We start from the raw sequence: 12,778 nt of genomic DNA on the forward strand, positions 1-12,778 counted from the left end.
CAGCTTTCACCACTGGGAGCTCTTTCAGTTGGCTCCTATGTTCTTTTGACATAATCATTTATGTAGATTTTTTATTTTGAGAACTTCCTTATTTCCTGGCACTGCAAGAACTTCAGGTGCATCAGTATATTTCCTGCTTCTGTCCTAGAATCGACCGTTTCTTCAAGGAGTGCTGGTTCCTTTATTGAAGGATTGTATTAGAAACAATCTTCCTTTATTGAAGGATTGTATTAGGTGTGCTCATTGCTACGGGGGTATTGTTGCTTTTAAGCTCTCTCAGGTGACAGCATAGAAATACGTGTGTATACTAGATCAATCCTGTTGCTCCACATCCTCACCAGCATTTTGACTTAACCTAATTTATTTCAATGCCTAGGTGGATAAATGTGTAATAATAGGTATGTTCGTTTTAAAGTTAACAGGCTGGAAATATGCCCTTACCTGTTTTGAGGATGTTCTCCTAAACTCACATCTCTTCCTCTGACTTCTATTTAAACTTATTGTATTTTTGGCTAGTTATATTAATTATTTATATGTTGTTACTTTTTAAATAATGTACAGAATCAACCATGCAGGGATCAGATTCCCTTGTAGGGCAGGCAGTGGAGGCTGTTTCTTTTCTGTGGTCCATAGCAGGAATTACCTTTATGTGTCTTGGTATTGCGGATAACAACAGGGAGCAGATGGGTGGTCCATTTGCAGGAGCTGCCTTGACTTTGAGGGCCACAAAGCAGGTATGATGAAGACTAGGTCTGTTTCCCAGCCTGATCTAGCGAATGGTGCTCCCTCCTTTTCCTCCCCTACTGGCCTTCATTAGGAATATCAGTTTTTGTATTATAGATAAGAATGCCTGTTTTAATTGCTGTGTCTGATAGGACGTTAGGTGATAAAGTTTTCTATATGCTTCCCTCACATTGTAATTTAGTGGTATATTTGGTATGTTTATTCAGTCATTACATGGCCTGTATCCTGGATGCTCCCTTGTGTAGTAGACCTTTTGGCTTAAGGGTAACCACTTGCAGTAAATATGCTTACTTTGTTTTCCTTTTGGTGAGGGACTGGGGTATAAGAGTGGTCTGGCTGTGACATCTGCATGCTGTTTAGGGATTAGCTGTACTTTCCAATTTCTGCATGCAGAATGAGTGGACTGGTCTGTGTGGTAGGGAGTCTGTTTCCTAATCAATTCTCTGGCCATTAATTTTTTTTTTTATTTCAATAGTTTTTTGGATACAGGTGGTTTTTGGTTACATGGATAAGTTGTTTAGTGGTGATTTCTGAGACTTTAGTGCACCTGTCACCCAAACAGTGTACACTGTACCCAATATGGAGTCTTTTATGCCTCACCCGCCTCCCAGTCTTTGCCCCGGAATTCCCAAAGTCCATTGTCTCATTTTTATGACTGGCCATTCTTTTTGACAGTAACTAAATGACTGTTAGGTCTTCATTTCTGTGTATTTCCACCTTTATAATTAATGCAAATTAGTGGGATTTTCATTACTAATTTAGTAGTTGGTGTCTCCTTTGTATACTGTATGATATTCTTTAGGCAGTGAGTCCATGCTAATTTTTAAAAAATATCTGTTTCAAAAATAGCATACTGTAGCTATTATCACATAAAGAAAAAGCCTGTCAAATGGATTGGCCAGTTACTTGAACAAAAACATTTCTGATATTCAGAATGTATCCAGTCTTAAATCTGAATAGTTTCCAAATGTGAAGTTAAAAAAATATATACTTTGTATAAAGAACATGTTCATGTTGCAAACACTGCTGAGAACGATAACGTTCCTTCTGATTTCTTTATACAGCAAATTGCACAGAGTTTGAAAGATGAACAGAAGAAGGTACCTTCAGAAGCTTCATTTTCAGATGTTCACTTAGAAGAAGGAGAGTCTAACAGTCTGACAAAATCTGGTATGTTATGATGTCTTAACTGCCAGCATTTATTCATTTGGGTTAATAAACCTTTACTGAGGACTTGTCCTGTCCCAGGCATGAAAAACAACTTGTGCCTTTGAGGAGCCCACACTTTATGGGGGGGAGATTGCCAAGCCACAGACAATTCAGTGGTGAGTGAGATGCTAATGGTTTGCACAGGGTGCCCTTGGACCATGGATGAGGGGCATGGAAATTGCGAAGGGAGATGAGCTCTGAGTGTGGGAAGGTGGACTCAGTGTGGGGTGTGGTGTCTGAGAGCTATAATGTTTTTATGAAGAGTGTGAGAGAGCCAGGTGAAGTAAGTTTGTTTAAGATAGAATAGAATGTAGGAAGGCATGCAGGAATGGAAAACCGTGGCTATTTTGCATAATTCAAGTGGTTTGGTATGTTCGGGCCCAGCTTGTATGTGGGGAAGGAGCAGGTAAAATAGGCCAGATAGGGATAGATGTCATGTGATAGTCTCACGGCCTTTGGACTTCTAGCTGGCATAGTGTATCATGGTGACTGGACCATCAGATTTGCATTTCGTAAACATACTGAGTGTCTGGGACTGGAATAAAATATTATTGGCACAGTTGTATGGAAGGGCTTGGACTAGGGTACGTGTTATACAAGGAGCAAAATTGTCCCAAGAATCACCCTGGATACTCATCAGGGACCTAGACAGCAAGCTAGATGGGAAGTAAGCCATCCCTTCCCCACCCAGCTATAAGAGTGGCCCTAAAGCCTAGCTCCCCATGGGATGACTGGGAAGGTAGGTACTGTAACTCCATGGGCTTTAAAGAGCCCCAGCTACCTCAGGATCCCCCGGTGAAGGGCATCATCAGGTGTTCTGAGTCTACTCTATAAACAGTTGCTACACTAAATCCAGACTGTCAAGCAGCTGGATATTGCCCATCTGACAAAGCCATTTTATCACGCTTGCCCTGTAGGAGGGAGGACCCACAGAGGGCTGAAATTTCCTCCTCTTCAATAGAACCCATACCATGTCCTAGTACATCTCTTGGTCCTAGTATACCTCTTTATGAGTACTGGAGAGACGAGAGTACATTTCTGTCTTGCCAACCCTGGACTTGTGCATTTTCTCTTTCCCCACTAAAGCCTACTTTTTAACCCATTACTGGCATTACAATGAGGCAGTAATGGGTTATTGGCAGAACTGTAGAGACTGATCAGGAAGTTGTTATATTTTTCCATTTGAAAGATAAAGGTGGTTTGAACCAGGATGGTGTTGGGGGGGATGGAGAGAAATACAGAGATGAGGGATATGGTTAGAAGTTTGAATCAGTAGAATTTGCTGGCACCTCAGATGTGAGGGTTGAATAAGGTCCATGTGGAACAACTGAGAGGGTCTGTATTATATGGTTCTAGAAGCTGTACTGTCCAATATGGTAGCCACTGCCATTGAGCATGTGAAATGTGGCTAGTCTGAATGTGCTGTAATTGTGGCTAGTCTGAATGTGCCATAATTGTGTAAGATTCACACCAGATTTCCAAGACTTAGTATGATATAAGGAATGGAAAACAGGCTGGGTGCAGTGGGTCACAGCTGTAATCCTAGCACTTTGGGAGGCTGAGGCGGGCGGATCACCTGAGGTCAGGAGTTCAAGACCAGCCTGGACAACATGGTGAAACTCCGTCTCTACTAAAAATACAGAAGTTAGCCAGGCGTGGCTGCACGCGCCTGTAATCCCAGCTATTCGGGAAGCTGAGGCAGGAGAATCTCTTGAACCCTGGAGGTGGAGGTTGCCATGAGCCGAGATTGTGCCACTGTACTGCAGCCTGGCGACAGAGTGAGACTCCGTCTCAGAAAAATAAAAAAAAATGGAAAATATCTTATTAGTAATTTTTATATTGATTACATGTTAAAATGATATTTTAGACATATTGGATTGAATAAAATATACTAAAATTAATCCTGCTTCCTTTTTTTTTTTTTTTTTGAGAGACAGAGTCTCACTCTGTTGCCCAGGCTGGAGTGCAGTGGTGCAATCTTGGCTCACTGCAACCTCCGCCTCCCGGGTTCAAGCAATTCTCCTGCCTCAGCCTCCCGAGTAGCTGGGACTACAGGTGCACACCAGCATGCCCAGCTAATTTTTGTATTTTTTAGTAGAGATGGGGTTTCACTATATGTTGGCCAGGCTGGTCTCGAACTCCTGACCTCAGGTGATCTGCCTGCCTTGGCCTCCTAAAGTGCTGGGATTACAGGCGTGAGCCACTGCGCCTGGCCAATCCTGCTTTCTTTTTTTTCTTTCAAAGAGATGAGGTCTCACTGTGTTGCCCACGTTGGTTTCGAACTTCTGTGCTCAAGTGATCCTCCTGTTTTGGCCTCCCAAAGTGCTGGATTATAGGCATGGGCCACCATGCCCAGCCATTTTTTTTTTTTTTAATAGACATGGAGTCTTGCTATGTTGCCCAGGATGGGTCTTGAACTCCTGGGCTCAAGCAGTCCTCCCACCTTGGCCTCGCAAAGTGCTATAATTACAGACGTGAGCCACTGTGCCTGGCCTCTTTTTACTCTTTTTTTGGAGACAGGGTCTGGTTCTGTCGGGCAGGCTGGAGTGCAGTGGCGTGATATTGGCTTACTGCAACCTCTGCCTCCTGGGCTTAAAGCCAACCTCCCACCTCAGCCTCCCAAGTAGCTGGGACTGTAGGCTCATGCCATCATGCCTGGCTAACTTTTTTACTTTTTAAAATGTGACATTTTACTGTGTCACATTTATGATTTACATTATATTTCTATTGAACAGCACTGCCCTAGAGCTGTAGAGAGAAAGACTGATTTAGAAATAAAGGATGAGGTGTACTTGATGCTTTGGGCTTGTGTAAGATCATCCTAGGACAGAGTGTAGGGTGACTGTAGCAGACGTCTTGGGAGAGAAACTGAGCCAGTGCTGACGTTAAGGAGCAAATGGAGATAGAGGAGTAAACTAAGCCCACCAAGAAGGAACAGCCAGCGAGGTCAGAAGTGGGCAAGTGAGAGAGTGTGATTGATGTCAGAGGAGGAGGGGTTGGCAGTGTCGTTTGCGTAAACAGGTGAGAAGATCGAAATCTCAAGAACATTGTGGTTATAAAGTGGCATGCTAAGTTTTAAAACCTTAGAGGCGGAATAGTTGAGAGGAAGAAGGAAGTCTGTAGAAAGTAATAAGAATGTAATTCTGCAAGTATTAAGAAAATCTGCCCCTGGGGTAGGGGTGTGAGGATGGAAGAGAAAGTCTTTGGAGTTGAGAAGGTAAGGATGAACAGCTCGTCATCTGTGCAGTTATCAGTGTTATCACAATGGCGATAGATCTTGGGGTGGAAAGCAAGGCTCTGAGTCAGGTAGGAAGTGGAGCAAAACCAAAAAGATTATGTCATAATCACTTTTCCTGGTTTCCTGGTTCCCTAGTTCCCACCTCTAAAGCTGGAAGTGAGAGAATGAGAAGCCTCTGAAAGGAGGGCTTTAAATGATGTGAAGTTCATGGCATAGAAGGAGGTGTCAGGGCAGATTGGTGGAGGGACCCATCTTGTGAAGAGACTAGTGCTTCAAAAAGCACAGCTTTGTTTTGTATGTAGAGCAAGTAAGGGGGAGGTGAGGCCCGCGGAGGATGATGGAGGCAGACGTGCAGGAGGGCTGTGGGAGAAGCCCTGGTCCCGGGGCCTGCTCTGCTCCTCAGGAGAGGCAGCCAGAGGGCACTTGGCTTTTGATGGTTTGCCCCGGTGAACTAGTATTAGTTACATAGGAAAGGGAAAAAAATGAACACAAGCTGACTTCTGGCTTTAAAGTACTTAAACACATTTGTTTGACTAAACTTTTATTTGAGGGAATTCTTTTGGCACTTTATTTTGCAGAAGGGATCTTGCACATACCGTATTCCTAAGGAAAACTATAAATATTTCATCTCCTAAATATTCTTTGATGTAATTTGTTTATTCTTTTTCTTTAAGAAACTTAATACAAATTAAATGTTAGTTTAAAGTGAGCTCTTATGGGAGAAATTTAAAAATTATACAAGTTAAATAGGAGTGGTGAGAGAGAGAGAGAAAAAATTATACAAGTAGTACTTGTTTTTGGAAAAAAAGCTTACAGAATTGTAAAGTGAAAGTACTGGCCAGGCACGGTGGCTCACACCTGTAATTCCAGCACTTTGGGAGGCCGAGGCAGGCAGATCACCCACGGTCAGGAGTTTGAGACCAGCCTGACTAACATGGCAAAACCCCATGTCTACTAAAAATACAAAAATTAGCTGGGTGTGGTGGCACATTCCTGTAATCCCAGCTACTCTGGAGGCTGAGGCATAAGAATTGCTTGACCCCAAGAGGTGGAGGTTGCAGTGAGCCGAGATTGTGCCACTGTACTCCAGCCTGGGCAACAGAGCCAGACTCTGTCTCAGAAAAAAAGAAAAAAAAAAAGGCTGGGCGTGGTGGCTCATGCCTGTGATCCCAGCACTTTGGGAGGCTGAGGTGGGGGGATCACTAGGTCAGGAGATCAAGACCATCCTGACCAACATGGTGAAACCCTGTCTCTACTAAAAATACAAAAAATTAGCCGGGTGTGGTGGCAGGAGCCTGTGGTCCCAGCTACTCAGGAGGCTGAGGCAGAAGAATCACTTGAACCCAAGAGACGGAGGTTGCAGTGGGCCGAGATCGTGCCGCTGCACTCCAGCCTAGGTGACAGAGCCTAGGTCCATCTCAAAAAAAAAAAAAAAGGAAAGAAAGCACTAAGCTTCAACATTTCCCTCATCCCATTCCCCTCAAATCTGTGCTATACAACCTCCAGGCCTTCTTGTAAGCATATGCTGCTATAGCCATTTATAAAAAGGAATTAATGTTTGCTCTGTAACTTATTACCAGTGTATCATAGATCTACTTTTATTTTCTTATTATTGAAAACATTCCAAATATACAGAAAAGTTGAAAGAAAGATGAATGACGAGCACCCATACCCACAACTTGGATTCAAGACTTAACATTTTATTTTTTATATATATTTATATATATATACACACACACACACACACACACATATATATATACACACACATATACACATATAGGTGTATGTGTGTATTTGTATGTGTTGGGGTGTGTGTGTGTAAGTATATATTTTATGAACCATTTTAAATTATTGACATCATTGACACTTCACCCTTGAGTATTTCAGCATCTCCAAAAAATAACGACATCTTTTATTTAACAATAAACCATTATTGCACTAAAAATTTAATGAGTTTGCTAATGTCCTCTAATGCCTAGTCCATCTTTCAATATCACCTGTTGTCTCAAAGTATTATACCAGCTCCACTCTTCATGGTTCATTTGAAATTTGGTCCCTCGACCGAGAAGTGATTGTGCTTCCCTTACAGAGGTGTCTTTGCCCAACCACACTCCCCACCTGCTCTTCCTCGCAGTCGCCAGAGTCTGCCTTTTCTGAGCTTCCCAGTGCTGGGGGGAAGCCCGCTCTGGTCACCTGGGAATTGGATGTACTAACTAGGCCTGTATGTGATTTGACTCAGAGTGTGGAAGACAGGCTGACAGGTGAACCTGCTGTGATTAATCCCCCTTTTTAGAAGTGCTTTGTTTTCTTGTTACTCCCCCACCTGCACAGGCTCCCACCTGCTTCGTTCCTCATGACTACATAGAGATCTGCCTCCTTTTTTTTGTTTTTGAGGTGGAGTCTCACTCTGTTGTCCAGGCTGGAGTGCAGTGGCGTGATCTTGGCTCACTGTAACCTCCGGCTCCCAGGTTCAAGTGATTCTTCTGCCTCAGCCTCCCGAGTAGCTGGGACTACAGGCACGTGCCACCACGCCCAACTAATTTTTGTATTTTTAGTAGAGATGAGGTTTCACCACATTGGTCAGGATGGTCTCGAACTCCTGACCTCATGATCCGCCTGCCTTGGCATCCCAAAGTGCTGGGATTACAGGCATGAGCCACTGTGCCCGGCTGATCTGCCTCCTTTTTAATGGCTGCATTCTATAATGTGATTATGCTTTTCCTATGTTCCATAAAGATTATTGATCACAATTTGGGAAAAGCAACTTGGGTTGAGCGTATATATATGAAGCTGGAATGTATGTATGTCCATATTCATGTGTATTCTCACTTACTGTGTTAAATCTCGCCTGTCACCGATTTAGATTTCTTGGGGTATTCTTGATGAAAACTGAGGCGGGAAAAAATTGGTGCCCTCTAGCTATTGATAGCTAATGAGAATAAGCAGTTTATAGTTGCCATGTAAATTATTGTAAGACAAACATCCACATGTGTGAAATGTGTCTTCTTTTCCACTTGGGTTTTAGGTTCAACAGAATCCCTCAATCCTAGACCACAGACCACAATTTCTCCAGCAGATCTTCATGGAATGTGGTATCCTACGGTGCGAAGAACTCTTGTCTGTCTCTCCAAATTATACAGATGCATAGATGTACGTGTATCTTTACTGTGAATTGCTTGCTCTTTCACTTGAAATATTTTTTAATTTACATTTTAAGATCTTGATAAAGTATTTTGTTGGATATTCTTAAAATCATGATTTTTAGATATGGAAGTAACTTGGGGTCAGGCTAGTTTAGGAATTTCTAACCTGAACTTTCTATAGAAACTTATAATTCAGTAATGGGCTTTGGGGATTCTATGGACACCTCAAGGGAGGAAATTGTGGGCAAATTTTGCATGACTGTTTTATATGTGCATTCCTGAGGAGAAGATCCTGACTGCATTTAGAGCAATGATTAAATATAGCAGTCAAGTAATGAATTGTCTGGATGCCACTATTTCTTAAGGATATGGTTCAAAAGGAGTATGCATTTACCCTTACACCACAGAGGTATTTTATACCAGAGTCCTAGGACTGCACAGTTGTTTCATTGGGTCAGTAGAGTGTACACTACTCTATATTTAATTTAAAATGCATAATTGCTGGGCTTTGTGCTTATAGATTTTGAAATGCTACCAAAAGTGCCTTTTGCCCAGTTCTGGGACTCTTAAGGATGGGCCCAGATCACCTCTACAGACTTAGATGTCTCAGCCTTTTTGCCCATCTGATGAGATCTCTTCCAGAGAGAGGTTTGGATCTCTTCCTCCCCAGGGTGTCCATTCGGTTTATTGAATAATGATATTAGGCTAAGATTCAGCAGCTTCCTGCAGTGGAGTCAGGATCCCAGGGAAAATACACAGGAGGCATATTCCACATAGAACCCATTGTCATCACAGACTCTAGTAAATAAAGCCTCTTAGGGTGCTTAACAGGGATTTTAGCTAAATAGTAGGTAGGCCTGAGGAGGTCACTATGCCAGTTTTGTCTTATGCCTTAGGCTTGCTTATTCTTTTTTCACCTAGCTTATATTCAAATCTTAACACTTTTGGTCTTACCGATCAAAGGTGAGGAAAGACAATCCAGTGTAAAATACATTAAGGCTGAGCAGGGGAAGGCGAAGGTCTTGGTCTAAGCTGCTCATCTTAAGCTTTCTTAGGCAGGGTTAGTGACCCAGCAGGTGGCAGCTCCAATCTCTCCTTCCTATAGTAATAGCCTTGTGGGAAACCACAGAATGGGGAGAAGCAATGTAAAAAGAGAATAACATCAAGTCAGAGACCAGGGCCCAGGACAGTGGCCTAATAATGAATAGGCTCATATTTATGTAGAATGGAGGCTGGGAGGGAAGCAAGGGGACTGACAGGAGTCCTGGTCCAACCACCATGCCACACCTCTGGGAAGATAGTAATGGCAGAATTAAATTAAGAATCAATCCCAGCACTTTGGGAGGCCGAGGGGGGCAGATCACAAGGTCAGGAGATCGAGACCACGGTGAAACCCTGTCTCTACTAAAAATACAAAAAAAATTAGCCGGGTGTGGTGGTGGGCACCTGTAGTCCCAGCTACTCGGAGAGGCTGAGGCAGGAGAATGGTGTGAACCCGGGAGGCGGAGCTTGCAGTGAGCCGAGATTGCACCACTGCACTCCAGCCTGGGTGACAGAGCGAGACTCCGTCTCAAAAAAAAAAAAAAAAAAGAATCATACTGCCCATACCATTTGGTAACCCGGTTTTTTTTTTTTTAAACTCCATTATGAATTTCACCGCCTCTTTCAGCATTCTTTGATTTCATAAACAGTATTCTATAATTTAGATTTAGTTGTATTTTATTTGTCAGTCCCCTGTCTTTGAACATTTATGTTATTTCCAGTTTATGGCTGTTCTAAATAATACTGTAATGAAGAGCCATGTACATGATTTCCTAAAATACAATTCTGATGTATTTTTAGAAGTGAATTTACTGAGGTTTGTTTTAAAGTTGGTTTTAGAGATTTAAAAAACAGCCCCACATGAGATCGTGTTGGAGCGAAGGCTCCATGAGGTCAGAACCATGCCTGCCTATATTTCTAGCATCTAGCACAGTGCCTAGCATGCTAATCAATGTTTATTGAAGGGTCACATGAGTGTTTCCAGAGATGACTGCATATTACATATCTATGTGTTGGTCTAGAAAGGTTGCATGGGAATAGGAAACCAGGAAGAATAATACAAGTAGTAAATTAATCCAACCATGAGGTCAAGCAGGCATTGTTATTTGCACTTACAGCCTAGGATTTTCCTTTTTTTTTTTTGTCTTGTCAAGTGCCACAGGCTGATTATTCTCTTTTATTCCACCAGAGGGCAGTGTTCCAAGGATTATCACAGGAAGCATTGTCTGCCTGCATTCAGTCCTTACTTGGAGCGTCAGAGTCTATCAGCAAAAACAAGGTTCGATGAAGTGTTAGGTGAAATCCTGTTTCCTGGTAAAATATTGTGGAATATAGCATTTACTTATAGGCACAGAAGTTTAAAGCTGTTTTGGCAGTAGGATTTGTTTAACATGATTGAATTTTGAGGCTCTTTGAGAGAAACTGTTATTTCATTATAGTGCTAAATAAAGACTGTACTATATAAGAGAGTCCAACTTTGCTAAAGTACCAAAAGTGGTACTTAGGTTACACATTCTGTAGGGTAAAGATTTCTTGTTGTAGTCCTAGCCACTGGGGAAATGGTATTATTTCCCTGGAATACCAAGAAAGCATTTTCAAGGAAACATCACAATTTATAATCATCTCTACGATAATGTTTTAAATAGTCAAATGTTCTTACATGGAGGAAATGAGTCAGTCAATTTTGAGGACAGGTAATTGTGGCTCTGGGTTGTGTGACTAGAAGGAGTCACCATGACTGTATGGCTTACAGTTTTGTTTGTTTTTGAGACAGGGTCTTGCTTTGTCTCCCTGGCTGAAGTGCAGTGGTGTGATCATAGCTCACTGCGGCCTTGATCTCCTGAGCTCAATCCATCCTCCTACCTCAGCCTCCCAAGAATCTGGGACTACAGGCATGTACCTTCATGCCCCAGCTAAGTTTTGTATTTTTTGTGGAGACAGGATTTTGTCATGTTGCTCAGGCCAGTCTCAAACTCCTGGGCTCAAGTGATCTGCCCACCTCGGCCTCCCAGAGTGCTGGAATTACAGGTATGAGCCACTGTGCCTGGCCTATTTTTTTTTTTTTTTTTTTTTTTTTTGAGAGAGGGTCTTACTCTGTCACCTAAGCTGGAGTGCAGTGGTATGATCTCTGTTCACTGCAGCCTCAACCTCCTGAGGTGAAGCAATCCTCCTGCTTCAGCTTCCTGAGCAGCAGGACTACAGGCACCTGGCTGAATTTTTTATTTTTTATAGAGACAGGATCTCACCATGTTGCACAGGCTGGTCTCAAATTCCTGGGCTCAAATCGTCCTCTTGACTCAGCCTTCCAAAGTGCTGGGATTACAGGTGTTAGCCACTGCACTTAGCGGTTTATAGTTTTTAATCCAGAAAATCTGGGGCTGAAGGCTGCTGGCATGTGCTTCTCCCACAGACCCTGAGATTTTTTTTTTTTTCCCCAGGAAGTAGAGCATGTTCAAAAGTGTTGCTTTGCTTAACTCTCCTCTTAAAATACCTGTCACCTATAGGGAAGGAGCTGTGGGAGCTGTTTCTAGCCAAAATTTTCTTCCCACTTGGCGTGTTCAAATTCTGTGAACTTTTTTTGATATATGGATTTATAAACTTGACTTTTAAGTTCAAGGCTTTTATATATATAATATATACATATAAATTATATATATAATATATACGTATAAATTTTATATATAATATATACGTATAAATTTTATATATAATATATACGTATAAATTATATATAATATATACGTATAAATTGTATATAATATATACGTATAAATTGTATATAATATATACGTATAAATTGTATATAATATATACGTATAAATTATATATATAAAAGTGATATATACATTTTTTATATATATATCTCTCCACAGAATAATTTGGGATCTTGTTGTTAGGAAAGCTCTATCTTTGTGACCACTATATTTTTCTCATTCATGAAATGGAGAGGTGAAATGAAATTTTCACATGGGGACTAGAAATAAAGTTACAGACAGGCAGATTTAAGTTTTAACAAGTATTTCCAAGTCTGTGCCCACACATTTTTGATAATAGGTGAAATTAGAAAACACATGTCTAATGTTAAGGAAATGGTTAAGTAAATTGTGGCATGTTTTATATAACAATATTACACAGTCATTAAATTTTTAAAAATGAAACAGTAAAATTTAACTTAAACAGATTAAGAACAGATATTTAAGATGCAAATCAGATAATATGGTATGACTATGTAATAAAATGCATTGAAGAAAATATGTAACAGTGAAAGCTTTTAGGTGACTATGGATGATTTTTTCTCTCATTCCCTATACATTTCTTTATTTTCTACAGTGATCCTATGTTTCTCAGATCTCAGGAGGGAAAAATATGACCTAATTTTTTAAAAAGTTCATAGGCTTAT

The 12,778-nt window shown here is 41.3% G+C and overlaps 1 protein-coding gene across 2 annotated transcripts in view; it reads left to right on the forward strand.

Annotated features, from left to right (window-relative positions):
* The window catches only part of COG3 (component of oligomeric golgi complex 3), a 70,118-nt gene that overhangs the window by 34,524 nt on the left and 22,816 nt on the right, over nucleotides 1–12,778 (forward strand). For both annotated transcript variants that reach the window (XR_008651189.2, XM_055244033.2), the window contains exons 14-16: nucleotides 1,809–1,914; nucleotides 8,220–8,344; nucleotides 10,568–10,657. Coding sequence is in view for 1 of the 2 variants with exons in the window: in XM_055244033.2 (XP_055100008.1) it covers nucleotides 1,809–1,914; nucleotides 8,220–8,344; nucleotides 10,568–10,657 (321 nt within the window). In the remaining variant the exon portion in view is untranslated. The remainder of the gene's footprint in view (nucleotides 1–1,808; nucleotides 1,915–8,219; nucleotides 8,345–10,567; nucleotides 10,658–12,778) is intronic.

The sequence above is a fragment of the Symphalangus syndactylus genome, chromosome 15 (genome assembly GCF_028878055.3).
Source record: "Symphalangus syndactylus isolate Jambi chromosome 15, NHGRI_mSymSyn1-v2.1_pri, whole genome shotgun sequence".
NCBI lineage: Eukaryota > Metazoa > Chordata > Mammalia > Primates > Hylobatidae > Symphalangus > Symphalangus syndactylus.